This window comes from Dendronephthya gigantea, unplaced genomic scaffold (assembly GCF_004324835.1).
Source record: "Dendronephthya gigantea isolate DGI-Jeju-01 unplaced genomic scaffold, DenGig_1.0 000045F, whole genome shotgun sequence".
NCBI classification, from domain to species: Eukaryota; Metazoa; Cnidaria; class Anthozoa; order Malacalcyonacea; family Nephtheidae; genus Dendronephthya; species Dendronephthya gigantea.
In genome coordinates this window covers 170594-198373 of record NW_021163055.1, presented here as the reverse complement: position 1 = coordinate 198373, position 27780 = coordinate 170594, and the positions used below count along the sequence as shown (strand labels likewise).

General features: G+C 37.6%; 4 protein-coding genes and 1 pseudogene across 4 annotated transcripts; all 5 read right to left on the bottom strand.

Moving 5' to 3' along the window:
- Positions 1-4632: 4632 nt before the first annotated feature.
- Positions 4633-7258, bottom strand: LOC114527467 (bifunctional peptidase and (3S)-lysyl hydroxylase JMJD7-like). The gene is made up of 5 exons (XM_028549121.1): positions 6856-7258; positions 6348-6597; positions 5532-5986; positions 4916-5238; positions 4633-4833 (listed from the first exon to the last, which is right to left on the bottom strand). The coding sequence occupies exons 1-5, from the start codon at positions 7255-7257 to the stop codon at positions 4749-4751; spliced, it is 1515 nt and encodes a 504-aa protein (XP_028404922.1). The 5' UTR covers position 7258; the 3' UTR covers positions 4633-4748.
- Positions 7259-7542: 284 nt separating this feature from the next.
- LOC114527540 (gamma-tubulin complex component 5-like) lies at positions 7543-13097 on the bottom strand. The gene is made up of 23 exons (XM_028549230.1): positions 13054-13097; positions 12877-12925; positions 12627-12682; positions 12468-12533; positions 12278-12355; positions 12044-12159; positions 11510-11568; positions 11372-11430; positions 11181-11228; positions 10990-11020; positions 10606-10662; positions 10182-10240; positions 9956-10024; positions 9774-9836; positions 9574-9665; positions 9390-9462; positions 9180-9300; positions 8831-9000; positions 8681-8722; positions 8268-8348; positions 8041-8129; positions 7699-7799; positions 7543-7615 (listed from the first exon to the last, which is right to left on the bottom strand). Exons 11-23 carry the CDS (start codon positions 10643-10645, stop codon positions 7557-7559), a joined length of 1059 nt encoding a protein of 352 aa, XP_028405031.1. The 5' UTR covers positions 10646-10662; positions 10990-11020; positions 11181-11228; positions 11372-11430; positions 11510-11568; positions 12044-12159; positions 12278-12355; positions 12468-12533; positions 12627-12682; positions 12877-12925; positions 13054-13097; the 3' UTR covers positions 7543-7556.
- LOC114527676 (gamma-tubulin complex component 5-like) lies at positions 12010-17090 on the bottom strand. Its single transcript, XM_028549382.1, has 15 exons — positions 17044-17090; positions 15939-16053; positions 15814-15866; positions 15426-15479; positions 15202-15313; positions 15005-15104; positions 14578-14660; positions 14452-14478; positions 14012-14146; positions 13798-13901; positions 13574-13660; positions 13397-13490; positions 13054-13209; positions 12278-12355; positions 12010-12159 (listed from the first exon to the last, which is right to left on the bottom strand). Exons 2-15 carry the CDS (start codon positions 16014-16016, stop codon positions 12010-12012), a joined length of 1311 nt encoding a protein of 436 aa, XP_028405183.1. The 5' UTR covers positions 16017-16053; positions 17044-17090.
- A 507-nt stretch (positions 17091-17597) lies between these two features.
- LOC114527674 lies at positions 17598-18926 on the bottom strand. Its single transcript, XM_028549381.1, is given in 2 exon segments — positions 17598-18587; positions 18590-18926. Coding segments are annotated over 2 exon segments (1224 nt in total). The 5' UTR covers positions 18824-18926.
- Positions 18927-19248: 322 nt separating this feature from the next.
- LOC114527673 lies at positions 19249-25881 on the bottom strand (annotated as a pseudogene).
- Positions 25882-27780: the final 1899 nt, after the last annotated feature.

Genomic DNA, 27780 nt, shown 5'->3' with positions numbered 1-27780 from the left:
ATTTACCATAGTATATTTTTATTGGAGTATATTCAAAGACTGACAACTGAAGGATTATATATATACATGCATGCAGTAGCGTGTTTATATCAAACGCCATTCCTCTGCAGTTTTTGCTACTAAAATTTTCAGTAAAGTTTAAAATGATCAGAACCCTAAACGGTATTCTTGTGCTAAGAACAATATCTGATATAAATAGATTTCTCTGCATGAGTCACAACCTTGTGTAACATCCTGCATGTAGATTAAGGCTCTGTTCAAACGGTACCGGATTGCATGCCATCGAAACAGGTCAAATTTTTAAGGTAATAAAAGAAAACTTTCAATGTCCAACACCTGAATAAATATACCAAATCTATCAAATTGATAAGCATTTGCTAATCATGGTTGCTTCATGAAACGGAAAACGAAGATGTTGTGACGACGGAATCCGGTACCGGCGTGTGGATGAACGCACACATATATACACAACTGGGGCCGGTTGTTCGAAAGGCGTTTACCTTAAACGGTGGATAGATTAAAAATGGAAAACTAGATTATCTATTTATTGAACAACTGAGCTGAAATATTACGAAGTAAATAGTTTAATTGTCAATGAAAGTACATATTAAATGCAGAAGATGCCGGTTCAGTTATTCACAAGATGTATGAGAGTATTTTTAAACTTTGGCTTATCTGTCGTTTAAGCTAAACGCCTTTCGAACAACCGGCCCCTGTACTAATATATCATGCAATAATGTCCATTACACTGCTTATTTGGATCATTTCAGTTATAATATATATACACAACTGCACTAATATATCATGCACTAATGTCCATTACACTGCTTATTTGAATCATTTATACAACGTTTTCTCTTCTATAAACCCATTTTGCTACAAATTCAGTTGCTTGTAATGTTTCATATATACATGCACGCACGGCTGAAGATCGCATTATTTGCAAATACATTTTAGCAAATATCGCTGCAGGTACACGCCTTAATCATTTAATTCCCGCTCTAAACGTACATGCATCTATAAACAATACAACAGCGTCTAGTTATCAGGCGTATTTTTACTTGGAAAATATCTTTTTTTCAGGAGCTGGTAATTTTTACGGGTGAAAACAAACGCAACAGCAACATAAACGCCGGTGAGCAACATTAGCGTGTACAGCGGTATCACAATGGCTTCATGAACATCATACATTGCAGATGTGTCTTCAAGTATTATCACAGGCAGAAACCAACTTGTGGCAGTAGGGGTCATTAACTTAAGCAATAAAACAAAGCTTTTACGATTCTTAGCAATATTTGACTTCTGTGCAATGCTACTGCTTGCTTTGAGTTTTTTGTGAATTCGATAAGCGGTGAAAACGAACATGACAATAATGTACAACAAAATTAAACCTGGAAGAACAAACGACCCACAAACATTCAACCAAGCTGGAATATTATGCTCACTGGCACAATAATACCCCCTACGAATTTCAAGATTCATATGCAGACGAAACGTGACAACTCCTGTCTTCACAAGTGTGATATAGACAATAGTTATAATGATTGGAACACCCCAGCTTAAGATACAATATTTCAAGAAGGTTTTAAACTTGCCTTCATCAGATCTTGCCAAAGTGGTGGAACAAAAGGTTTTCTTTAAGTGATAGACATTAACAACAGCGTTCATAAGTATTGCATATTGAATAAACGTTATTGCTATTTTTATACTGGTGCAAGGTGGTTTAAATAATGTTCCAACACGACCGTATAGCGACCAAAATGCAATATAATAAGACAACCACAATAAATAGGCAACGCTTAAACTCATCAAATTCAACCCGGGAAGAGTGCGTAGATCCGGAAGCAAGGCATGAACTAGCAACAAGAGAAGCAAGCAAATAACAGAAAAAGCTAATGCAGAAAATGGCGCTATCATGTACAGCTCATAGTCTCCTACAAAAAATAGTTGTGGTGCTTTTTCATCGCATATTCGTATCTCGCCGTTAAGCACTCCATAATCGTACATGGATAAAATCTGCTTTGTTGGAATGATGAGAAGTCTGAAGTCCTTGAGCACCGTGTAATATTTCGGCTTGAACGCTCGCTCGAAAACGGGTTTATTGCAATATTCTCGATGTCTGAACTGTTTGACATAAAAATTACGCAGTTTCCAAACATTTCTTACGAATTCATCGGTGGAGTTACAAATCTTTATACTATCATTCAGAACTCGATAATCAGTATAGCCATAGACCTTGTCCTTATAAACGAGTGAAAAGTCCTTTCTAACCATGTAGTCGTCATCGTAGTCAATTCTTATGACGGAATCATTGCAAACCGTCATGTCTTCTGCAGTAAAATTCGATGTTTCTGGTTTCAGGTTTATGTCACAAATGGCAAGTGTACCTGGAGACTGTACCATATATTCATGCTTTTCAAAAAACTGTGCAGATCCTGCGGCATATAGCGTAAACTGCTTCGACACAGCATAATATTTTAGAAATATTGTCTTTATTGTTCCCTGATCTACGCCGCAGTAAAATGCACCCGTTATCACTTTTTCCCACGAAATGGTGGTTCTCCAAATTGCCTGAACTCTTGAATCACTGGAAGTACACAGTTCCAAGGTGTCACTGCTGAATCGATATTCGTTATAATCGTACATTTTGTTGTTGTAAAACAACGAAAAGTTCTTCCAAACAAAGTATTGTTCGCCGTAATTTACCTTAAATAAATGATAATTGCAGGATAAACTCAACTTTGCTGAACAAATTATGAGGTATGTGCCAAAAACCCCATAATCATAATGGTTGAATAACTGCTTTGTAGCTGGCAAGAAAACACTGAAATTCTTGTATAACGTGAAATTCGCCCAGAAAAAGCCGTCCACGGAGACATTGCAGCGTTTGTAAGCCATATCCTCCTTTTCGAAGTGGGTCGACTGTGCCCAACTTTGCTGAACGCTCTGGTCGAAAGAATGACAAACTACTAGCCCATGATTCGTCAATCTGTACTGATAATAATAGTACATCTGCCCTCTGTAAATTATTGAGAAATTGTTCCATACTCTGTATTCGTCTTCATACTTTATGGTGAAGGTATAATTTGTACATTCGTTTGGACCCAACTCACTTCCCGATATAGCTGAAGAAGTGTCACGCCTCCTCCGAAAGCGCTGTGCTGTGGAAGAAACGAAATTTTCCCCATCTGCTTTCTGACCAGCGTTGTGAAAACTTCGATATTCCAAGGCAGGTGTGTTTTTCGCAACAAACTTGTGCCATTCTCCATATGGATGGAATAACGGGGTCAGTAACTTCTTCCTCTTATTCTTTCGATTAGACGGTTTGGGTTCTAAAATATCTTCTTCTGCGAAGCTTTTTAGTCTGCCTTTATTCATTCGGGATTCTTCTCTCCCAGTTCCTTTGAAAATTATGCATTTAAGATTAATAAATAACATTTCTTATAATCAAAATGTATTCAAAATGCGAATATTTCTATACAGTATTGTAATAGTTACCTGCTCCTCTATTCTTTAAACGATAGATTTTCGACAGAGCGTCGTCGCTATCGTTTGGGGTCCATCTGCCTTGCTCAATTTTCCAATTATTTTTCATTTGAATCGATTTTGTTTTGTGCTGTCGCCTGGTGAATCGCGAACCGCCACCGTCATGGCAAAAACAAGCAAAGGATAGGAAAAAGCAGAAAAAAACGACTCGAGCGCTGAATCCACGAACCATGTTGAAATGGCAGTCCAGTCGTATGAAAAACTGAGTTTAAATAAAACGTTTTTAAGTCATTGACTTCGTCACTTTTGACATCACTCTCTGCAGATGAACACGTGTAACTCTTGTTTGCTGTAGCTTTAAAATTCTTCAGTTCATTTCCATAACTCTAAAGACAGGTGCTATATACCGGAACCAATAACGAGCTAAAATTAAACTATGATCACGCCTTCAAAAAACTTGGAATATTGCATTCCTCTACTATATATTTGTTTTTGTCTACCAGGCACTTTTTCCACTGAAATATACTGCAAGTGTGCACTTGTAGAAACTGTCCCTCGCCCTCGGAACAATGCTAGTAATGAACTCATTTCAATGACATTTCTCACCTGCTCTGTGGAGAATTAATTCACGAAAAACAATTTTAAAATAATAACAGCTGCTTCCTTGGTCAACATAACTATACAACATTTACGAAATACATGCACATGCAGTAAAACAGTTTTAAAACTCAAGCCTGAACACTTTGTATCGACTGAAGAAGGTGCCCTAACCAACGAAACGTCTGGATTTAACAAATATATAATATATATATATATAATATATATATATATATATATATATATATATATATATATATATATATATATATATATATATATTTTCATTTACATAATTCTTAAAAAATTGGCGTTTACATAATTCTTAGTAAAAAATTGGCATTATATATATACCTATATATATATATTTATGCCTGAAGAAGTCATTGTCTTTATCCTAAAACCACATTCATCTTCCTAGAGGTCAAGTAAGGATCATCTCTTATTGATCCAGTGTTACTATAGGAGGAAACCTAAACTAAACTAACTTTATTTATACTGGATAGCTCTATCAGTTCTAAACTGTTCTTCCTAAAGATCCATTAAGGATCATCTCTTATTGATCCAGTGTTACTACAGGAGGAAACCTTTTTCGGTCCCATGCAAACTGGCTCTATTTAAATAATTTCATACTCTATTCCTAGATCTATGTAAAGTCTATGAGATTACAGTAAATTATAAAAGTAGTGTGGGTTGATGTTCATTGGGCATTCAGCACACGGGAATTCCTTCGTAAGAAACGGCTCATACCTGAAGAAAGAGCAAATTGTCGATATTTCATCATAAAACTAAATTTGTAAACGAAAAAACGGAATCTTCAACAAAATCGTACCAAAAATTGACGGCCAAGTTTCGTTTTTCCTCGCTGGGCTTCGACTGCACTTCGTGCCACCAGAATGATGGCATATAAAGAACATCCCCTTCGCGAATGGTACATTTCATTCCAGGAACTTCTCTGAATTTTGGGAAATGTTTATAGTCTGGTCTAAGAATATCTATAGGAGACATCACCATGGAAGTGCTATCTAGTAATTTTTTCTTGGAAAATTTCTTAGACCGTTCATCGTATGCCAAAATGGCCTCTTGTATATGTCCTTCGTAGAGCTCCTCATTCTTGTGTGGTTCGAATAGGGTCACCTGTTTCGAGCCGCTAATCTGCAAAAATGATTTGCTTGAATTTAAATTACATATTTTCGGTGTTAAAATCGCTATTTGGTGTTAAAATTCTAAGAATTTTAAAGAAAACTTCGGCAAATCAGAGAAGTCAATAGCTTTTGTACTTCTTAAAATATATAACAATCATCCTTCAGCAATAGGCTTAAAAAAAGTACAACTGGCAATTCTCAATAGCCATAATTAAGTATTGTATCCATGATATATGTTGTCAATCAGTGTCTTATTTCAAACAAGTTTCACACCAACTTACAATCCTTAAATATACACCTTACCTGGCACAGAAAATTTTCATAAGGATCAAAGTGCAATTTCCCAAGTGTGTTCCCATTGCTCAACCAGATATTAAGATGTCTTCTTGTCAAAATGTTTTTTACAAAATCAAACTCTGCAATATCCTGTTCCAACTCTGGCATATGATCAGGAATCGAGGAATACTCCAGGTATGCGGACATGTTTGTTTTTGGTGGCCGGCGAATCATATCCATGAAGGACGAAAAATTTAAATTCATTGTTGCAGGTCGGACAACGACCAGCTCAGGAAATGGCAGTTGTTTTGAAACAAAGTCAGGAGCATGAAATGTTTTAAAATTGGAGAAGTGCTTTGCCTTGTCGCAGCCTTCGAAAATGCCGTCCGAAGTCATTTTGATGTGGACCATGTTTTTGCCGAATTTTGACTCAAGAAAAATGTTTGTCCACTTTTTGAGAGCTGTCCACTTTTGGAGAGCACCTTTGGAAAAATTTTAAATGACTACATCAGTCATTTAGCCTAAAGGCTTATCTGACATACGAGAGAGGGGGAGCTCAGGTGGCAACATAGCTAGGTGCAAACTGTGTGAATGATACCTTGCATTGCCAAAAGCAAATGAATGTTTGATGGCTGTTGACAAGCCATATTTGGAGCTTAAAAGCTTAATTGTATTGTTCCTGAGTTTGCAAATGATTTAGTTTTATTTTTTATCAACTGTATTGTTTAGTGTTTCTTTTATGGTATTAACCACTCACACACCACAAAGTTTCATTAAAGACCTACAATTCAACTACTGTACATGAGATGAATGAATCTGACTTTGTTGAACTTATGGCCCTACCTTCAATTATAACAGGTTTAGATCTGAACAGATATTTGTGGATGAATTCCTCCCTGCTTGGCATAGCAATCCTTTCACATTCTGCGGCAACAGCAGGGTACGGAACTCTTGGCAGGTGATACAGGTTTGTCAAAATATCTTGACGTCTTTTTCCTTGCACAGAGAGGCTTCCATCAAGCATTTGAAAGGTTTCACACTTTGAGTTCAGATACAATAGCAATAACTGGGCATCCACATTATCCTTCCAAACCTAGAACAAAATGAACTATGAGTGCAACTTTATATGGTGGTGTTCTGCTTTTTACACACCCTAGCCAGTATATTATACCATTAGCCCACCAACCAATTTTAAGAATACTATTGGAATGAAAAATCATTCATCAAAAGCGGTTTGAAAGTTTTCAAAATTTTGAACCACACAAGTATAAATGTATCAATCCTCTCGGGAAATAGGGCCACGAGAGTGTATTTGGTACACCGTCAACAGTACAGTACAATAAAAAATTACCTCTGCTGTTAGTACCAGTTTTGGCTTTGGTGTGAGACAGACTCTGTCTGGCTTGATCTTCGGAAAAAATACGATCGAGTCGTTGTACAAGCTTGGTAAATCGCCGCCATCCCATTTGATAGCTTTCAACAAGTCTTTCTCTTGTTTAAGTAAAGCAATTCTTACATTCGGCTCAGATTTAAATGCCGAAAATTGCAACTTTCTAAGGACATTTAAAAAGTGGTCGTTCAAACTCTCTGCAAACGGCAATCCTGCTAAAACACAGCTCCTTCGTGTGATTTGCTCAATATCGTGCAGCGAAATCCTGTCAAGATCTCTGTCTTCTTGGCTGCCGATTGCAAATATTAGCAGATAAATAAAGAAAAGTTTTAAAACGAAAATGACACGTGTAAAGACAGCCATATTGAATCTGCCGCGCACGAATAAATCAAGGAGAGAAGATTGGGAACTGAAAACAATCACACGCCACTAGACCCCCCCCCCTCCACAACAAACTCCCCCACCCTACAAGAACACACCCCCCTCAAGATGCCCTACTTCCTCAAGCCCAGACTCTGTACAAGTCCTGGAGAACTTCTGATCCACACTATACAACATCAAAAATGGACAGTGGACACCGCTATATTAACCATAAATACACTTTAATAAATAAATATATTCATTCAAAAATTTTATTTACAATTTTCTGTCCACAATTCGCCCTAACTTTCTCCAACGTTTATTTGCTTCTTTGATCCCAAACTGAAAGCCAATGCTTCTACTGAAATATAAAAACAATGTTACATACATTTTTACCATTTTTCATGGAGAAATGAAGAACGAAATGGTTTCAGAAAAACTTACATTGTGGGTATGAACCGCGTTTTATCTGTTTTGTCAAGAATGTCATTATGAATGTTCTCCATTTTTGAAGATCTTCACCCATGGATATCACTAAACCTTCCCTAAAAAATGTGGAACAATTTTTCTTACAAAGGGGTAAATCAGCCACAGAAGTTTGCAAACAACTTTATGGCTCACAGACAACAAATGTTTTCTTTATTGAGAAAGTTCCCAGGTGTTTTTCCTCAAAGTCCTAGTGTTATAACTGGGGTTTTGCTTTGTGATAGGGTTCTGGCTATTTCAAACACCTCTTGCTACAAATATGTCGAACTAGTTCTCAGCGATTCTAAAAACAAGACAAACCTGTTATCTCTGACATCCAGACGCCATAGTTTGCTGAATTTCACGGCGAGTCTTAGGACTTTGAGAATACCAACTTTCATAACTTCGAGCTGAGAAGAAACGAAACAATTTTTGGTAGTCAAGGAAAGAAGTCATGAATAAATTTGATTAGAAGTTTTCCTCGTCAACCAAGTGAGGTTACCGGATTCAACGTGCTGAATCCTTCCAACGTTTAATATACACGTTACCTTCTTCGTCATCAGGCATCTTTCAAAAATCTTCTCCACGAAAAGCGAATGAGCTTTGATGATTTCATCTAAATCTGTTGCCTAGAAAGATAACGATAGAGAAGTGGGTGAGAGACTAGTTCGTTTTAAGGTGATGAGAAAATGTTCTCTTTCTAGAAGTTCATTTTTCTGTCCAAGTTCAGATATCTAAAGACATGCCTTTGCCCTGTTCTAAAAGTGTCACCAAAAATCCCGAGTGCCCCTCCCATCTTTACCTTGCTTCCCACCCCTCACTAATATAATTTGACCCAGAACAAGTGACACTCTAAGTCAAACGAGAATTGATAAACCTCGCATAAAAATCGCGCCTACAAACATGCAGCTATCACTATAATTTCATTGCGGTCAAATGTTAAGTTTTGTATTTACAACACCTTGTTTAAAGCTTCTTTAAATTCCAGCTTGCTGTGAAGAATCTAAAATAAAATGATCTAACTCTTGCATCACCTTAGCAAAACGAAGCCAAATCCTGCAAACACACCTCATTCAGCCTCTTAGGGTTCCACACTTGGACCAAGACTTACCCTGGTCATAATATATTGATGCATGCCGTTAACAAACTGCATTAGATCAAAACGGACAAGATGCAATCGATGCTGAACACGATAATCCATTACGGGACCCGGTTGAACTGGGGTTTTCTCTTCATCCTCAATGTCTTCAAAGTTAGGGGCGATCTGCCGGCGTTGTAGATCTAGTATATAATACCAAAATATAAATAAGCTGTCGTGGTTTGTGTCTGAACTACCTGAAAAAGATATTTGAAACGTGGTAGTATTCTACAATAAGCTGTCGTGGTTTGTGTCTGAACAACCTGAAAAAGATATTTTAAACGTTGTGGTCCAGCTGTCGAGGTTTGTGGCTGTAGTTTACCTTTAAAACGTAAATCATCCAGACTCCACTTTGCACGTTTCAAGTGCAACAAAAATAAGAAAACATCGTTATATCGTTTCTGAGATGAAGCGTCTATCACAAGGTTAATTGGCCAGGGTGCCTAAAACAAATAGATCCACTATTTTGAATAAGATCAACATTGTTAAACACAACTGCAATTGAGAGATTATCAAGAACGTATGGCACTACCTTATAATTTAGCTCCAAGCCTTCAAACGAGTCTATCGTCAATTTTTCTGGTTTGTTATAGCCCACTGTAAACCTGGCAATGAAGTGGAAATTGGAATCGTTATATAGGCCGAACCTAGTACAACAATACACCTGTTCGCAAGAAGAGATATGGTTTCGCTAAATTAAGTCTAAAAGTATATACCTCTCTTTCATTTCAGAATATGCAGGACTGAGAGATTCGTAAAACAAGCTGTTTAAATATGACATGTCTTGCCATCGTTCATGACGATTGCACTATTGAAAGAAGACGAAAAAGGGTTTATCAGCAAGGCCAAAAGATTGTTTAGCTGACAGCGTACATGCTTTATTTCTAAAATTCGGTGCGGGAAAAAGAACTCCAACCTTCTTAAAGATGTCTGTGTAAAAATGATGCATAGCGTCTCCCGCTTCCAGGAAGAAAAATTTCTAAGCGCAAGTCAAAGAGTATGATTTTATACAAACAATATTTGCAGCAATAAACAAACATCCCAGAAGCTTATATATCTTGTTTGTTAGCTACGAACGTAATTCACAGAATAACTAACCCTTAGGGCTGCAAGGTGATCTAATAACATATATTCAGTTTTCAAAAGATGAATTAAAGAACTGCAACTCTACAAAAGTGAAGAGGACATTGATTATAAAATACATCTAAAAATACAGACGGAAAAGGCGGGAAAATCTGTCACGATGTGCTCGGAATAGATTGTATAACATTTCGAAAACTTGTAAACATTGCTCCTTGCATTTTATACAAGATATAGCCTATACCTTTTCGTATTTCGCTCGAATATGAGGATAAAAACACAGTTGAAATAGTTCTGCCATATCTGAACAGAAAACAAATATTGCACATTTTCACATGATATTTTATACACACCGTTGTCTGACAGACGATTAATATGTGCACTTAATCTATCAATCTTAAGTTGCATTCCACTTATGTGTGTTTTATTGGGCAAAAATAAACATTATAAACATTGCAAAAATGGGGAGTTTCACAGCAAGTAAACATCAGATCACGTATCGAAAAAAATGGATATAATCCTCTTATATAAATTGGCTTTTCTTCATGTAATACACATGTGCGTGGTAGCGCGAACATGCAGTTCCGAGCGAATTACGTGGGACAAAGAAAAAAAAAATACGCCACCCTGAAAAGAAGATTATATCGCGACAAAAAATACGTGTTTACTTTGAATGTCCGTGAGGGTCGACACAGAACGTGCGAACATTGTGTTCAAAGATTCCTCTGCGTAAATAAAGAAAAAAATAACAGAATTATTATTTTCATAAGGCACTGTAAATGTTTGATGGACGCGCGAGTAAGAGTTTGTTTACACCAGCAGTTGTGATGATTTTGAGGTATTGAAATAGGTCTATACGAAGCCAAACAAACACATGTTATTGTTGGAATGACTACAACACTTCCAGAATCGTGTTATATACTCATTTCAATACCTCAAAGTCACTTCACGATACGTTTACGCTCGACTAAGCGAGATTATGTAGCTAAACAATTCCTAATTTGAAAGGTACGGGGTCTAATAGCTCAGCTTTCACAAAAATCGTTCAGTACCTTGTAAAAGTCGATCAGCATTCTTCGAAAGCTGGGATAAAAATATTACATGATTAACCCCAGCCAATATACATCTCGACCCATATCTCTATACCTTTTCGAAACTAAGTACCCAGGCTTTTAAAGGTAAAGTATGGGTGTGAAAAACGTAGAAGAAATGCATGAAATCTAATCTATTTCTCCATTCTTACCTCGCCCAAACTTTCAAGAAGGATAATAGACTTTCCAGCGAGAATAATCTATATATAGAAAAACAACAAAAACATCCGGTATGAACATTTCTACTTTTGAGATTTTTTTCTTCACATGGGCATCCGAACAAAATAACACCTATGATCTAACACGTAAACTATATCATCAAAACCATATTGCAAGATCTTACTTCTGGAAGGACAGGCTGGAGAAATGTCGGGCAAGAAACGCTGTAAGCTTCAATTTCACCTAATGAGAAAAGTACATTGTAATTTGGATAAAAAACATCAAACATACAAAGGGATATACATGAAAATTTGATGTGTACCTTTGACTTTTAAAACTGATGCCCATAATTCAGGCCCCTGGTTGACGACTGTAGAAAGCCTAGTGCGGGGAAAGAATAGTGTAATCGGTATTTAGAAAGATAAAGCAATGTTTGTTTTCCGTTTTAAAAGTGCACTTTAAGTGGCGTTAAGAACTTCCGAAGATTTAACTTATTTTGTTTACATATGCTAGATCCATCTTTGGACTAGATTGATCAGCTTGGCTTTCGCTCAGGAAGTCTGTGCCAAGCAAAACAGGTGGCCTTAACTAAGCCTAGATGACTACAAAGATCTTAATCATTTAATTCCAACTGAAAAGACCTTAATCATTTAATTCCAACTGATCTGTCAATAGCCTGGATAATAGCAACTACACCGGTCAAACAAAACGTCGGAAATAATCAATTCCCAGTTTAAAATAATTTATACCGTAACTAAATATTTCAATGCTTAGGGTTGGAGCCTTTACATGGAAGATATAGTTGCTATATTCAGTGTATTATCAGATCAGCTTTTGAGTACAGAGTAAACCACACCTTTGAATACAGAACTCATCAGCGGCATCGATTAACTTTCCTTCAGTGAGACAACCATCAAGAAATTCCACGTAGGGTTCCAGAGTATTCAAGAACAGAGGTAGTAAGATTTTCACCTATATACAGAACGCAAAAACAAAGAAGTCCTGTAAATATTGTTTGAATGCAAGGATAAAATGCTTGTCCAAAGAACTTTCCTATCGTGAATTAGGATAATTCAGTTGAATCACAAACCTTCCAACGACCATAATCTCCAAGGCCATCAGCAAGCAGTATCTCATGGTAAAATGCGTTTAGGAAAAATGCGACTTTCTATAAAGATGAATAGAACGTGTTTTTCGTCCGTCAGAGGAAAGGATGGTAGCTATATCTTTCCTGCTGATGGTTGAGAAAAATATCAAAAATAAATCATGAATTGCTTTACCTCGTAGTTCGGTCTTTCTGCAACGATTTTGATCCCCTGATGATACACATCAAATATCGCAGTAATCTATTTGCAAGAGACACAATCAATGAAGTTAATTTCACCCCGTAAATTCTTGATAACTTTCAACAGTTTATCCATTTATTACTACAGTAATACCTCTTTCTGATATTGTGAAATGTGACATTGCAGGACTGATAACGTAACTGTTTCCTCTGCAAGGATAATAATCAAAACAGCATAAGCCATAAGTCGAACATTGAACAGAGGTATGTACATATAGACAACAGTGTCATTGATACAGTGTCTCCCTAGTCAACACTTTGAACATTCGACCATTGTAATTTACGATTGTAATAACACGCACCGAATTAAAGAAAAAGGGACGATTTTAGCACATAAGACATACCTTTCTTTATGATGGATTCCTCGATTTTTGACAAATCTTCATTAAATTTCTATTTGAATAGTTTGAATAGGTTAAAAGCGGTGCAATGAATCGACTACGACATCTGAAAACCTTCATTTCCAGATAGCAAGAAACAGCTCTGGTATATTTGTGCTGTAAAGATCAAGACGAGCATACCTGAAAGTATTTTAAAACCGAAAAGCTAAACGCTTGATACGTTTGTGGGATTTTTTTGTTGGTTGAGGCTTGACAAACTTTCTTTATGAAACTACGTAACTCGACTATTGAAGTAGCCGTGTCGGCAAACGCGATCAAAAACTTCTGTAGTGAAAGCTAAAAAAAATAACATTTAAACACGCTTTTAGCGGCAATCTCATACGGAAAAAACAAGCCACCTAAAGCACCTTTGACTATGTTTGATCCACATGAATGCCCCATCGAATTTCAGCATTCATTTTACCGAAATATGAAATATATTTGCCCGCACAAGTTTGAAAAAAGAAAACATAGTTTATCTTACCTCGGTTATGTGTGTCATTTCAATTCCCTCACGAACTGTGAATTTTTCATTAGTAAAATCATAAACGTGTAGTTTTTTAACACCAGATAACATCCTATATAGAATAAATCTTCTGGTTTAGGACATCCAAACAAAACTAAATAAAAATTATGGTAAAATGGATGTTAAATTATTCACCAGATCGTTTCTCTGATAACTTGGATTTCATGAAGACGTTGTGTTGGTCTAACACCAAGAGGGTTTGTTTCCAAACAATATTCTGACCTACAATGCAAAAGCAATGGTCACAATTGTTGAATCTCACCCACTGAAATGTATCCAGGAGCAGTTGGTTGCATTTCAAAAAGTGTTTCAACTCATTGGTGCAATGTTTTGGCCCCCAGGTCATGTTAACTACTTACCACTGCGAGGCAAGTGATATCTTTGAAGATTCTTCAGCAGCTGATGAACTTTCTTTAGTCATCCAATATGGTTCCATGATGTTTTCACAAAGAATGTCCCTCGCCTACAATAATGGACATTAATTTTCTACCACAACTTCCCCCCCCCCACCAACTGCGAGAGCTAGGGTATGGTATGGTGTTGGGTATGGATGAATCTATTTGTTATACGCACCTCCAATGTTATAACACCAGTATTTGCTATGTATCTGACAGTCCCTTGGTTTCTCTCTTGTTGATTGCATTCATCTCCTTTATCATTCTGATTCTCTGCTGATATTTCATCATCTTCAATAACGCTGTCATCATCCTTTAGAAAAACAATTATTGTATCACAATGATTTTGACGTTTATGTTAAAATTAAATAATAAAAAGTAAGCAAAATACCCTGACTAATGAACAATCTTTAAAGGTGATGTCTGGTTGGGTTTGTTCACCAGTTCTGCATGTTTTGGACACAGACTCAAACCCATAGGTCATACGCAGACAGTTGTACGTTAATATGTTGTATTTTGTAAAATACTACAGTTTAAAATGTATAGAAAGCACTTGCATTACAACTAGAGATCACCCTAAATCTATACACATATATGATTCTTTTATACTGTACCTACCTCTGAATCTAAGTCACTCCAAAATTCCTGAAATGAATAAAGATGATTTAGCTTGGTAGACGACTTCCAACGGCAACAATCATTGGAAATACAAATACTTAATAATACTTGCATCATATCATATACCTCTTCATTTGTATCATAATAATGAACAATGTATTTTTCTTCACCCTCAAGAAGATAGTTTGTCCAATTAAAATTGTCTTTTGCTAAGAATGAGATATAATAAAACTGTAATAAACATGATATGATATGATTGTAATGTCTGAAACAGCTAGACAATATATGCAAATATTCAACCAAAGCTGCTCAAATCGTGCTAGAAGTAGGCTGCCCCAGTCTGGTATAAATGCAATGAGGCTATCTCTGAGCATCCAACCAGATCTGGTCACACTGGTGACTGGTCTGAAACAGCATCACACTTATCTTTATCCAAACATTTTGAATGTTTTTTCTTAATCTTTGAAGTACAAGAACACAGGGAAAAATTCACTACCATGGTATATGACATTACAAATTATACTTATTCATAGTTATTTATTAATTAACTCACCATCTTGACTTTCTTCCGATTGTGGTGGATGGTAAACAGAATTAACCGGAGAATCTGACAGCACTGTGAGGAATTTTAGTAATGCATAATGAACGTCACTCTGGAATTAAAATTTAATACATTGTTTACAGATAACATGACACAATTACAAGGCACAGCAAAGCCACCATAAAAGAGGTATTCTTCAATATTCAGACCTTTTCGCCATACTGTTGGTCAAACAAAAGGCAGCTCATAAACTTTTCTACCAAAGTTGAAAGAGCCTGTGATTTATGATCTTGTCCATGGATTGCAAACTTCTCGCAAAGTCTTGAGGAAATGCAAAAACAAAAATGATGGGGATAGCCTTCAAAATTTTTGAACTAATGATCTCTCAAATATAAATCTGGCTTAACAGAGCTGTCTACATAATCCATATTACCCCTGAATTGTCCTTGAAATCTTGTTGCTGTCTGCATCCAAAAATTTGTGGTACCTGAAAAACAAATAGCAGTTCGAAATTGCAAAGGTGTAAAAAATACAAGACGGAAACCAATACAGTCTTTATTGTAGATTTGCTGAATTTAAGAAATTTTCAGTTACGACAACAAACGAGGTGTACATATATAAACATTCAAACATTTATACCACACTTTTATATGCATGGGTACACCGTACAGTACGATATAAAGTCATATAAACATCTAGTATCGATCGACAACTAATCGTAGAAATAAAACCACTTCATATGAAAGCCATCTCCAATAATAGCCTAAACCTGAAGGCGCTTGATTACAAGCAATGTTCGTGTTCTTTATAAAATACCTTACCTAAAATTTGACATCGCAAATTGAGTAGCAACAGGAACATTCTTTTTTGCTAACTGCAAAGAGAGATCGGCAATAAATTTTGCACGGGAATTAGAGAGCAAACATTGAGGAATCCACCAACGTACCTCTCCTCTGATGAATCGCTTCACAAGCTGTTTTGTGAGCTCCTCGATTCTCTTGTCTTTCAGAGCAATAGGCGCCATATTGAAGTTTGGATTGAAATCACAGAGGGGGGGAGAACTACAGATTACAGAATGCTTTCAAAATTTTGTATTTCAGAGTTTAGACCATGGCCAATAATTATAAAAATTTCACAGCCTAAAACTAGCCCATTTGTTTTGTAAAATTTCAGTAATTAAGTAATTGACACAGGTTGATATTTTGGATGCAAAGGCTGGAGTAATAAAAAATCTATAACTATTACACCTTCATTTTATTTGGACACAAATGGTCTTTGGTCTTACTTAAACATTTGACTCCAAATTATCGAATATTACAAATGTATTTCTGGTTCATTTTGCACAAGCATTTAATTATGTACAGTTCCTTAAAAAATATACATCATTTTTCTCAAAATCACAATTCATCTTAATGAATGTTCATTTCTCCATTATTCCAACAACATAAACAGTATCTGGTGGGGGTTGCGACCAATCACTCAGGACGACACCATCGACAGTTTCTATACTAGAGACTTTATAACCTTCTGGGGAACCTGGCAGCCCTCTAACTATAAAGTTCAGGGTAGCAACATTGGCATCTATTGTCTTTATCACACTACTTTGTCCTTCAAGTGTGTAGTGAATTTTGACCTGAAATTTAGGCACACACATCCTAGTCAATACAGTATTCCTCTATGAGGATACAATAGACTTTTGTCGTAATGACATCGAATCACAAAGCCTGGTGGTACATGAAGTTTGATTGGCTCTTAATCCTTAGTTTGGCAGAGCCAATAAAAATTTCTGTAAGATCTGGCAATTCTGCATTTCATGCCATTATCATTATGAGAAAGGTCTATTACACAGTTGATGAACAAAGATCTTTTTCCTATCCGAATCAAAATTATTTAGTTATCTTAATCAAAGATATAAATGGGGTTGATTATGAATTCAAGATAGATTGATGATGTTCAAATAAAATCTTTAGCCTGCAAGTGTGGTATTAATAATTACTCTGCCTAATATGCCAAATGATTCTACCTAACAAAGGCTAGATACATTTACATACCTTTGGCATTATTGGCTTCCAAAGTTCAAATAATTATCTAATGTAACAATTTATATAAAAGAATATAGTTTACCTTCGATCTGAGCCTGCAAGATGTAAAATGCTGTAATGGAAACTTCAAATAAGACTAAAACATTCATGTCTGAACAACCTATATGCAAGTGGTTCCTAATGTGGATACACAGTGGAGTTACCTAACATCAACAGTAAAGCAGTATTTCTTTATATGTTATACATATTTGAACAACAAATGCTCTATTTACAATAAATAGGAATATTAATTTATATAGATGCACAAATTTATAAATATGTACATTTTCAACTTACAATACAGTTACACTGTTATATATGTTTAACAACCATCAAATGCAGCCTACATGTCACCTTTTGTTTTTCATATATAAGGATATTAGCTTAATACTCAAAGTAATGCTATGCTGTTTATATTTTAGAGATGTTATAATTCGATAATATCAATGCTATATAATATTCATGATTTTAATCATTTTAATGTAATTTTGTCCAAAGTAATCAACCCAACTTCTTTCTTAGTTTTAGTCCTGCTTTTTAAAGCGCATTTCGACCCTTGCCGATCTTCTCAACCAAATAATTTGGTATATCTTTTGTGCTAAACGTGCCACTCCAAAACCCAGAGCCCTACAACTTTGAATTACTGTAGCTCTTACAATCAGTAATTGAGCTCTTAAGGGATCCAGTTGGGTCTGCCCCAGACTTTGCCATAAAGTCCATAGCATTTGTTTGACTGCTCTGAAATATGTACCAAATATCGATGGTATGGAAACATTGACGAATGGAAACCAAAGCCTACCCACAAGGTTCTTGAGTCCTTGAAGTATGCCGAATAAAAAGTATCCAAGTTGGTAAGCAACATTTGCTATTGGTTTCACTACTGGCCACATGACCGCACAACTGCTGGTAACACTTTGTGCAACAATTTGCAACAATGGCCGTAGTTGTGCAACTGTTTGCAACACTGGAGCAGCCATCGTCGATGCAACAGTATAAAGTGGTTTAATGAAACAAAGCCATTGAATGGTATACTCCTCGAAAATTGTGTTAAAGAACCGTATTGCATAGTCCAGGAGTCTGTATTGGTATTGGAGAAAGTCAATCAAGGGTCGCAAGAATTCTCTGACAAACTCAACATAGCGATAGAGCTGCCAAAGCGCCCACATCACCGAGAACACAAGGTAGACGTATATCGCCAATTGGATGCATCGTCTGGTTCGTTTGGAGTACAGAAAATGTGGTATATATTCAACCCACTTTGGTAAGCCTTCCTTCAAATGCTTGGTGTTAGTTTGGGAGGAAGTTTCAGAGCTGCCATTTGGGTGTCTGATACTGGTATTTTCATCCAAATTTGTGCTTGTATAAATCCCTTTTAGCTTCCTAAGAAGATCTCGAATGGCTCCGGTTTCGTTTACGTGAAAACTCGCCCGGACAAGACAACTTTCACCAGAACTACCTGGAAGTAAAGCCAATCCTTCATTGCTTCATTGACCGGGTGTTTAGTTTTTACGACCGAGCATTCAATCAAAAGGGTGCCTTTCATCGCATCAATTGAACCAAATTTCGCTTCTACTCGTAGATCAATCGCCGTAATATTCCTGCAATGTAGTTTCAATATTTCGCCATCTTTAGCTTCACATACAAAATCCAACCTTGGCTCGTTTTTATCTGGTATAGCAAGACAACAATTATCTGATTGCTTTTTTAGAATTCCTCCACATTTTACTGATATTAAAGGAACCTCGTCCATTTTTAAAACAATTTTCTCTTGCTCTTATTAATGTTTCATGGCCAAGGAAGTAAATGATTGTTGTCAAACAGCGTGAAGAATTTGGTTAAAAAACTTAAAATATTTTTGCGGGCAGTTGCGATTTTTTGTTTATCTCGTAGTTAATTTTCCATCACTCAAACGTGTCAACACAACTGATAACCTCGTTCCCAGGGTCTTCTTGAAAGGTCAGGGGTTACCTTTTCAATGTACCAAAAACCAACCACATAACACATTTTTAAAAAATTTTTAAAAAGGTGTCAACACACCATCCGTTGGCCGAGTGGTTAAGGTCGTATACAGCCCACTAATTTCGATGGGAAAAATCGCACTTTTGCCATGCAGACCATTGTTACGAGACAATTGCTAACTGATTGTGACGATGCAGAACCGATGATTTTAAGCACCCATTGCCACTGGATTAATGCATAATTATTTCTTCATACGTACGAAATATAGTATCTTAAAATCTGGACTGTCTTAAAAAATATAAGTTAATCAATATTTACAAATCAGCGCACATAAATTATCCCGAGATGGTTAATGCGCGTGTGAGGTCAGTCAAACGTAAATCATTCATTTTCGATATCCACTCATAATTTGCAAGAATGCAAACTTTGCTAGATATGAAAAGGTCAAATTTGTCAATCCGCTTCAAGGTCGGTGTGAATTTTGCAGGCCTCTCGTAAACCGCTGATATACGCACCAGTTACTGTCTGTGGAAATTGTCTGTTTGTAGCCTGCGAAATTGAAAAATACATTTACTCTTTCTATATACACTTTACAGCTGTACTAGAACAAAATAGTAAGACGTTAAATGGGCACTTTTCGACCTGAGGGCCTTCGTCAGGAGAGTTAGTACGAAGGCCCTCAAGTCGAAACGTGGAGAAGTGTTTTTGTCTATTTCCACGAAGGGGACGAGATTGGCCGTGGCACGGCTAAAATTATTACTAGTACCCAATGTTTTATCTGCGCTGAGGTTGCCAATACAAAGGCCGAGCAAGGGTGAAATTGGTTCAGAGTGGGTCTACCCACGTGTATATTATTCGGCTACTCACCTCCCCTGCAAAGTAAATCTTTTTTGCAACATCTTCACTGAGTGTCGAATAATCTTCACCCACGCCATCTTTAGCGACGAACGAGTACGCCATTTTGGTAAACGGATCCTTTCCCCAGCGAGTAATGATGCTTTTCAAAGGGTCTGGTACAGTCTAAAAAATTGAAGTCACAAAGTTAATCGCAATGCTCCGAATCGATCCCTTGATAATTTCGTATCATTTTGGTATAACCTCGTTGGGAAACATCGTTCTCAGCAACTTCATACATCTGTCAACAATTTCCTTATCTTCCATATCTTGAGCCTCCATGGCCGAGTTTCCCGCCAAAACTGTCATCAAGACATGATTGTCTTTTTTCTGCCTGTCTGAAACACTCTGAACATACAAACAAAAAGTCGTATATTTGAACAGCTTGAACATTAAACTGCGCTGGACATTAGGGAACTCCCCATTGGGAAAACTTGACTCCTTATATCCTTAACCCATTCGCCTTTAATATAGGGTACAAAACAGTGAAATTTATGTGATTGAATGGAATAATACAGTACCTTGGGTGATAGATCATAAAATATCCCGCAAAATCCTCGTGTTTCCTTCGTGTTCGGAACGTGTCCGAAAGTGTCCGAGTAGCTTTCCCAGAAACACACGGGGAACGAGAGTATTACCTGAAGAATTACACACGAAAATTGATTAGAATTATTGATTAGTGTGTCTAGAATAAGCTCTTCATCCAACACCCCCCTTGTCAGATCAGGTTCTCCCCCCCTATAAGAACAGGTTCTCCATACTTTTTCTATTATACCAGCTCCGAGTCTTTGATGGCATCTGTTTTCTTGCTTGGCAACGGAGGATTGAAAGAAATGGCCTCCGATTTCAACAAGGACAGTGGAACGGTTACAACTACCTAGAAAACAGAACTATGTTTATACTGTACAGTTCTATCAGTTCTTAAGCTAGGTCTAGTAAGAATCCAGTGTTACTACAGACGAAAGGAAAACTAAACTAACTTTATTTATACTGGATAACTCTATCAGTTCTAAACTGTTCTTCCTAGAGGTCCAGTAAGGATCATCTCTTATTGATCCAGTGTTACTACAGGAGGAAACCTAAACTAAACTAACTTTATTTATACTGAACAGACTTTCTTCCAAGAAGTCCAGTCAGTAACGTAGTCTCACCTTATCTGCTATGAATATTCTTCCGTCTCTTGTCGTCACAGAAATTGTCTTTGCGGAGTAATCGACAGAGGTAACCTACATAAAAGAATCATTCAAAAATTCAAAAAGACGTCAAGAAAATATAAGATTGAATTATAAGATTGAAGGGAGATGAAAAACAAAAACAACACCTCTGCACCAAGATGAATATCAAGTCCTTCGCTCATCCGCTGTAGGACCGTTCCATAGCCGTGAGTGAGTAGGGTGTGATTCCCTTGAAACTGAGGAAACGATTCGTTTTGGTCCCAGAACAAGGCAGACACTTGATCTAGAGTTGTGGCGCATGCGTATTCCAGGTTTCCGAGATGAAAATTTAGAAGTCGTTCAGATGCCTGGAATTAGCATTCGGGTGAAATGTTATTTCATTTGTGGACAAATTTGCATGACAGTTCAAATCAAGATGCAATAAAAGGTACCTCGGTGAAAACAGTTCGGGTTTGATCCAAAAACATCTTGTGAATTCCTAAAAGTTTGTCTACACAAAATCAACAATATATTTTAGAAAGAGTACAAAGTATTATATATATACATTGCGTTTTATAGAGCAAATAATTATCAAGTAAGTTTAGTTTAGGTTTCCTCCTATAGTAAGACTGGATCAATAAGAGATGGTCCTTACTGGAGCTCTAGGAAGAACAGTTTAGAACTGATAGAGCTATGCAGTATAATAAAGTTAGTTTAGTTTAGGTTTCTTCGTGTAGTACACTGGATCATCGCACATTTCACAGCTAGGAAATAATATAACTCGGCATATTTCTCTACCTCCCAGCGAGCAATCAACATCGTCTTGTTTCCTCCAATCAGCGACAGCGTCCAACAAAGCATTGAAATGAAATTCGCCTCTCTCATCTGACTCCATATCAATAATTTCACCATCCTCTTCGAGCAGATCGCATTTCTCGCCAATACACTTCATCGTAAGACCACACTGTCAGCGAAATCATACACTAATTGCAATAGCATTTCACAGAACCATGCTAACTCAAAACACGCTATCACTTGTCTAAAATCCCTTACATGTTCTAACAAGTTTTGCATGAGCCTTACGAGTTACGTACGGCATTTAATCTAACCACTTTTCCAAAGAATACATACTGTCCAATCCTATGTTTTTATCATATATAAGTTCAACTTTAAGGGCGAAGCTATTAAGTTCTGTTCGCACGATCTAAATTTGTCCGATCTAATTCACTTCTGATAAATGTTTTATAGTCTGTTAACTTGCAATGTATATGGGCAGCAAATCAACTAAAGTCAATGCAGTACTGCTTTATCCATAACACACTACATTCCATACGTCACAGGTGAATTGGATCCGACAAAATTGGATGGTGTAAACAGACCCTAAACTTCATGTAGTTGAACTTGATTTCGTCATTTTCGTGGTAATGCTTAGTAAAACCTACCTGCTTTACTATGACCGCAAAGGGATTGTTTACACAACCATTCATGATCTGCGCTCCTTTACCAGCGGTAATATTTCCAATCTTTTCATCGCAAACACGACCTCCTATGCGGTCTCGTGCTTCCAGCACTGTAACCTACAGAAACGATGGAAAACCAAGTGGAAGCGAACGACGATGAAGCTCTGAAAATGAGGCTTTTTGTATCACATAAGATTCGTTGTGATCCAATATGAAAAATTGTGAAGTGTACGGTTTTCAACGTGGAAACAAATACCTTCGTTCCAAAGTTACTAAGCTGTTTAGCGGTTCCCAGTCCCGCGGCACCAGCGCCGATGACTATGACGTGTGCACTCTTTGTTTGATAAAAACAAATTATATAAGTGGAGCCAATTTACCTCTGACGTATGGAATGTAGTTTGTTATTGATAAAGCAGTAATGTATTGGCTTCAGTTGATTTGCTTTTATATACATTGCAAGTCAACAGACTATAAAACATCCATCAGAAGTGAGTTCATTCAGCTATGGCCATGGCTTTTTAGGATACCCCAAAGGTCGAAATGTGGAGAGAGGTCTGGGACGAATCCGATTCTACAAAACCTGAATCTAACAGGAAATCTAATTATTTCAAGCTAATTTTAAAAACCCACTCACAGTGTTAGGGTTAGAAACGGGCAATGATATGTAAGGTGTGCTTTGCAAGATCCCGTAGTTGATGTATCCTTTGAGCGTGAGATATCTCAGAATCCTCTCCAGCTGGGGTATGATTGCAATACGCGCTAGACCTCGTAGGATCAAATTGTTCACACATCGGTCCACCGTTAAGATTTGCTGCAAATATAAAAAAGTCCTTATTTACACGCTTTAGTTATAGAATAATGAGAGGACTAGAAGGCCCAGCGTGCAAAATGTCCTCGATTTTTGATGCAAAAATGTGCAATTAACTGGTCAGAAGCCAGCGCAGGACATCCACATCAAAAGCCCCTTCTATTTCTCTCATTATTCCATTCCTTCAGCTATACTAATGTCAGACAATTGAACACTTGTGTTACCTACTTCAAAGTTAATTTCGTTAAATAACTTCACTCAAAACTCTTGCTTCTTGCATTTAAATACCTTGTAATTTAGACTCCAAAGTGTCAAGATTAGATTTCGTAAAGCCAAGTATCTGTTCTGGATTCTAAAAGCAAATTATACATCGTAAGTCTTAGAGATACATCGTAAGTCTTCGAGATACATCGTAAGGCTTCGAGATACTAAAGATACGCAATCTCAAAATGGGTGATTCCAACTTACTTCGCAAATTCTGGGAATTCCTTCAACTCGTCTGGTTCCATGACATCTGGTCGGAAACACAATGCAATACCATCGTCCGACTCGGGAAGACAGAAAGGTTTTACATCGGCTAAACGATGTTTGAAGCAATATTTTGTGTCAAGACAAACTTTACAAGTTTTTATGTAATATAGATATATTTATAGGTCAGTTGCTCTGAACTATATGGTTATGTACCGTGTTCCAGTTTTTCCTTAACGCTCGTATCTTCCCAGTTATTGTCAGTCGGGCTCAGTCCCACGCCATCGAGATAATACGACGAGACCAATGAAGCAGTCGGGCTGAACTTTAACAGAGGATTATAGCCCAGTCCTTCATACCAGTAGCCCGAGTGGCAGTACTTCACTCTCTGGGAAAACGATAAATCAGTTAAACATCCAATATAACCAAGGAGCAGCGTGGCAGCGTCTTCAAACAACTTAGCATCAAATGTGGTGTTACAACTGCCTAAATAGACAAAACACTTCTCGACGTTTCGACCTGAGGGCCTTCGTCAGGAGAGGTAGTATGACTAACTCTCCTTACGAAGGCCCTAAGGTCGAAACGTCGAGAAGTGTTTTGTCTATTTATGCAGTTGTTATAATTACATGAAACAATCGTATAATTGTGATATGACTACATAGACAAACACAGACTTTTAAAAGTCGTAGTGAGGCAAGTGACTGGGCTAGAATAAAAGATTTTCATAGACTAGTTGCGAATATTGCGCATAGCTCTTCTTTAACTTTTTCCGCTGAAATAAAATGTTTTTTCCTTCGAAGTACCTCGTCTTCGCTGCTGCACAAATTATTTTCTACTTTGTCGTCTTCGTTTTTCTACAGCGCAATGTGAAAGACATATATTACATTTTTCATTTGGTGTAGTTCAAGAGTGTAGGCAGTATTCTACAATAAGCTGTTGTGGTTTGTGTCTGAACTACCTGAGAAAGATATCTCAAGCGTCGTGGTCCAGTGTAAGTAGTATTCTACAATAAGCTGTTGTGATTTGTGTCTGAACTAGCTGAGAAAGTTGTCTTAAACAAGGTAGTCTAGTATTGGTAATAACCTTTTTAAGTTTTCTATAGCTTCTACAAGTCCAAGATTCGACAATATCTGTGGTCAAATCTCCCTCCGTTATGGGATATTGGCGCCATTTACTACAATCAGAGCATTTCACCCAATACGGTAGAATTCGTTCCGCCATAAACATCTTTAAGTTCCCCTCATGTTGACTGTTGCTGTTCCAATCTTTTTTCCACTGTTCATAGGCTTGAAACCCATCTTTGTGACTGAAAACAATTGAAATAACAGCCTTAATTTCCGCGTCACTTATGAATTAGAAGAATGCAATAAAAAACGAGTTTGCACGGTCGTTTTACGGTCATAAAATCCTTTACCTTCTGTAATAATGGTCAAAACATTCATTGCAGAAGTGCTCCCCATCTGATAGGTGATACCATCTTGAAGTGTAACCATGTCCGCAACAGCTAAAGAATTTGCAGTAAAGCAGGTTCATTAGGCAATCTTGGAAACAGTGTTTCCAGGAAAGGAAAGCAGCACTTTGAGAAAAGGGTTACTGCTTTTTGCTCAAATTTAAGTTTTAGGGCAGAAAACAAAATGGGACACAACTGGTAAATTTAAAAAAAGCAGTAAGAGGGGGGCTAAGTAAGAGGGGGGCTAAGTAAGAGGGGGGGCTAAGTAAGAGGGGGGGGCTAAGGGTTCAAAGGGATGATGATGTGGAGTATGAGGTGGGTGAGAATCAATACAGGGAGGCAGGCAGACAAGGTTCACTATTAGAAAAGGTCACAGACAGGAAAGTTCAAAATAGGTAATTGGTTGGCATATCAAAATAGGAAGAGAAAACAATGTTAGAAGATGTAATTGATAGAATGGAGGGCTGGGGAATGAATGTGGGAATCCATAGATTGTTACTCTGTTACAAACCTTTCAACAGCATTTGAAAAGCATTCTGGCCGTTCAGCTGGACAACCAGACTTCGCACACTTTCTGTACTTTGGCTCCTCCGGGAATGACGTTGATAGAACCTTCTTTTACTGGCTCTTCTGGCTGACATGCTTCAATGTAGAAATATCTCACTTTCCAAAATACATCTGAGAAACAAAATAGGACAAAATAGTCTTAATGGGAATCAATGATATTTACAAAGAAATGATGCTGGTTGAATGCTTTGTTTTCAAGCTATACAGCATGGTTTTCATTGCTGTTGATTCAGAATGGCATATGCTGCTAAGAATATGGTATTTGCTGCTAATGGAATGTGCTGCTAAGATTGTGCTGCGGTAAAAATAGGAAACATTTTATTTTGAGAATAGCTTTAAGCATTTTTCGAGCTGATCTCAATGTTGCAATCTTTGGACTTGGTACCCTCTCAAAAATTGACCACATAGCTGATGTGGTTTGTCCTAACTCTGTCCTAAATTACAAGAGGATGGAAGAGATCCAAGTCAAAGGTTGAATTGACAAATACGCTTTCAAAACACTGCAACATTCTGAGCAATCACCATTGCTTCAGCAGTTCTGCAAGCATTTGGCTGATTGCAGTTGTCTTGTAGTGTTTTGGATCACTTTCATATAGTAACACAGACATAGCTCAAACTTCATAGATCTCTATGTAAAACCTGTAGTGACATGTAGTATTCAACATTATACTGGATCACCTACTTAAATTAACCTTGATTGACCATTCTTCAAGCAAATGTAACAGCATACTATACCTCGCGTCAAATTGTCACTGTTTTCAAGTGGGCAAGGTACCAGCAAGACATATTTCATTAGTTACGTTTCAAAATGATACATGTGCTACGCCGGCTATCTTTAAAATAGGGAATGGGGAATGCGGGAATACGGGAATGGGGGAATGCGGGAATGGGGGAATGCGGGAATGCGGGAATGGGGGAATGCGGGAATGCGGGAATGCGGGAATGGGGGAATGCGGGAATGCGGGAATGGGGGAATGCGGGAATGCGGGAATGGGGGAATACGGGAATGTGGGAATGCGGGAATGGGGGAATGCGGGAATGCGGGAATGGGGGAATGCGGGAATGCGGGAATGCGGGAATGGGGGAATGCGGGAATGCGGGAATGCGGGAATGCGGGAATGGGGAATGCGGGAATGCGGGAATGCGGGAATAGGGGAATGGGGGAATGCGGGAATAGGGGAATGGGGGAATGGGGGAACAGAGGAATGAGGGAACAGAGGAATGGGGGGAGGGGGAATGGGGGAACAGAGGAATGGGGGGAATGGGGGAATGGGGAACAGAGGAATGGGGGAATGGGGGGAATGGGGGATGGGGAACAGAGGAATGGGGGAATGGGGGGATGGGGAACAGAGGAATGGGGGAGGGGGAATGCGGAATGTGGGAATGGGGGAACAGAGGAATGTGGGAATGTGGGGAGGGGAGAATGCGGGAATAGCGGGAGGGGGGAACTGGTGAACGGTGAAACCGGTAAACGAGTCAGGGGGGGGGACCGGGGAATGGGGAAACTAAAGAATGGCGGAACAGGGGGATGGGGGGAATGGGGAACCAGAGAACTATGGACTCATTGAGCAGCTAAACTAATAGTAACAGTCTTGAGCCTAAAAGGAACAACTGCTAGTATATATTATCCACATCATAGGCGTGTATACAGTATTATGGCTTTCTGCATCTAGGATATGCTTATTACAAATATATTTATTGTTTTTAATGCCAATTAACCTGGCAAGTGTTAATTGTTCTTTTAAAACTAAGGCACTCTTGTATTAGATTTTACCAAAGTGAAAAATCATAATATAATACATGCCTTTCAGTAAAAATTAAAACAATAAATAGAATAATGGTATTGTTGTGTGCTAGTGTGTTCATTTAGTTTATATAGTCAACATATTGGCTCTTTCCCAATCAGCATACAAAGCTTAAAATTTTATAAAATCTTGGCATTATTAA

What these genes read in the sequence shown, in the direction of transcription:
- LOC114527540 (XM_028549230.1), bottom strand. Translation starts at nt 10,645, where the DNA reads ATGTTCGCACGTTCTGTGTCGACCCTCACGGACATTCAAA. An exon ending in TATTCTGAAATGAAAGAGAG is followed by an intron (nt 9,463 to 9,573) that starts GTATATACTTTT and finishes CTTCATTGCCAG; the next exon opens with GTTTACAGTGGGCTATAACA. An exon ending in TTAAAGAAGCTTTAAACAAG is followed by an intron (nt 8,349 to 8,680) that starts GTGTTGTAAATA and finishes TTATCTTTCTAG; the next exon opens with GCAACAGATTTAGATGAAAT.
- LOC114527676 (XM_028549382.1), bottom strand. Translation starts at nt 16,016, where the DNA reads ATGGCGCCTATTGCTCTGAAAGACAAGAGAATCGAGGAGCTCACAAAA. An exon ending in ATATCACTTGCCTCGCAGTG is followed by an intron (nt 13,661 to 13,797) that starts GTAAGTAGTTAA and finishes TTTGCATTGTAG; the next exon opens with GTCAGAATATTGTTTGGAAA. An exon ending in CGGTTTTAAAATACTTTCAG is followed by an intron (nt 12,356 to 13,053) that starts GTATGCTCGTCT and finishes TCATCTTTATAG; the next exon opens with AAAGTCGCATTTTTCCTAAA.
- LOC114527467 (XM_028549121.1), bottom strand. Translation starts at nt 7,257, where the DNA reads ATGGCTGTCTTTACACGTGTCATTTTCGTTTTAAAACTTTTCTTTATT. An exon ending in AACTGGTACTAACAGCAGAG is followed by an intron (nt 6,598 to 6,855) that starts GTAATTTTTTAT and finishes ATTTTGTTCTAG; the next exon opens with GTTTGGAAGGATAATGTGGA. An exon ending in TAAACCTGTTATAATTGAAG is followed by an intron (nt 5,987 to 6,347) that starts GTAGGGCCATAA and finishes ATTTTTCCAAAG; the next exon opens with GTGCTCTCCAAAAGTGGACA.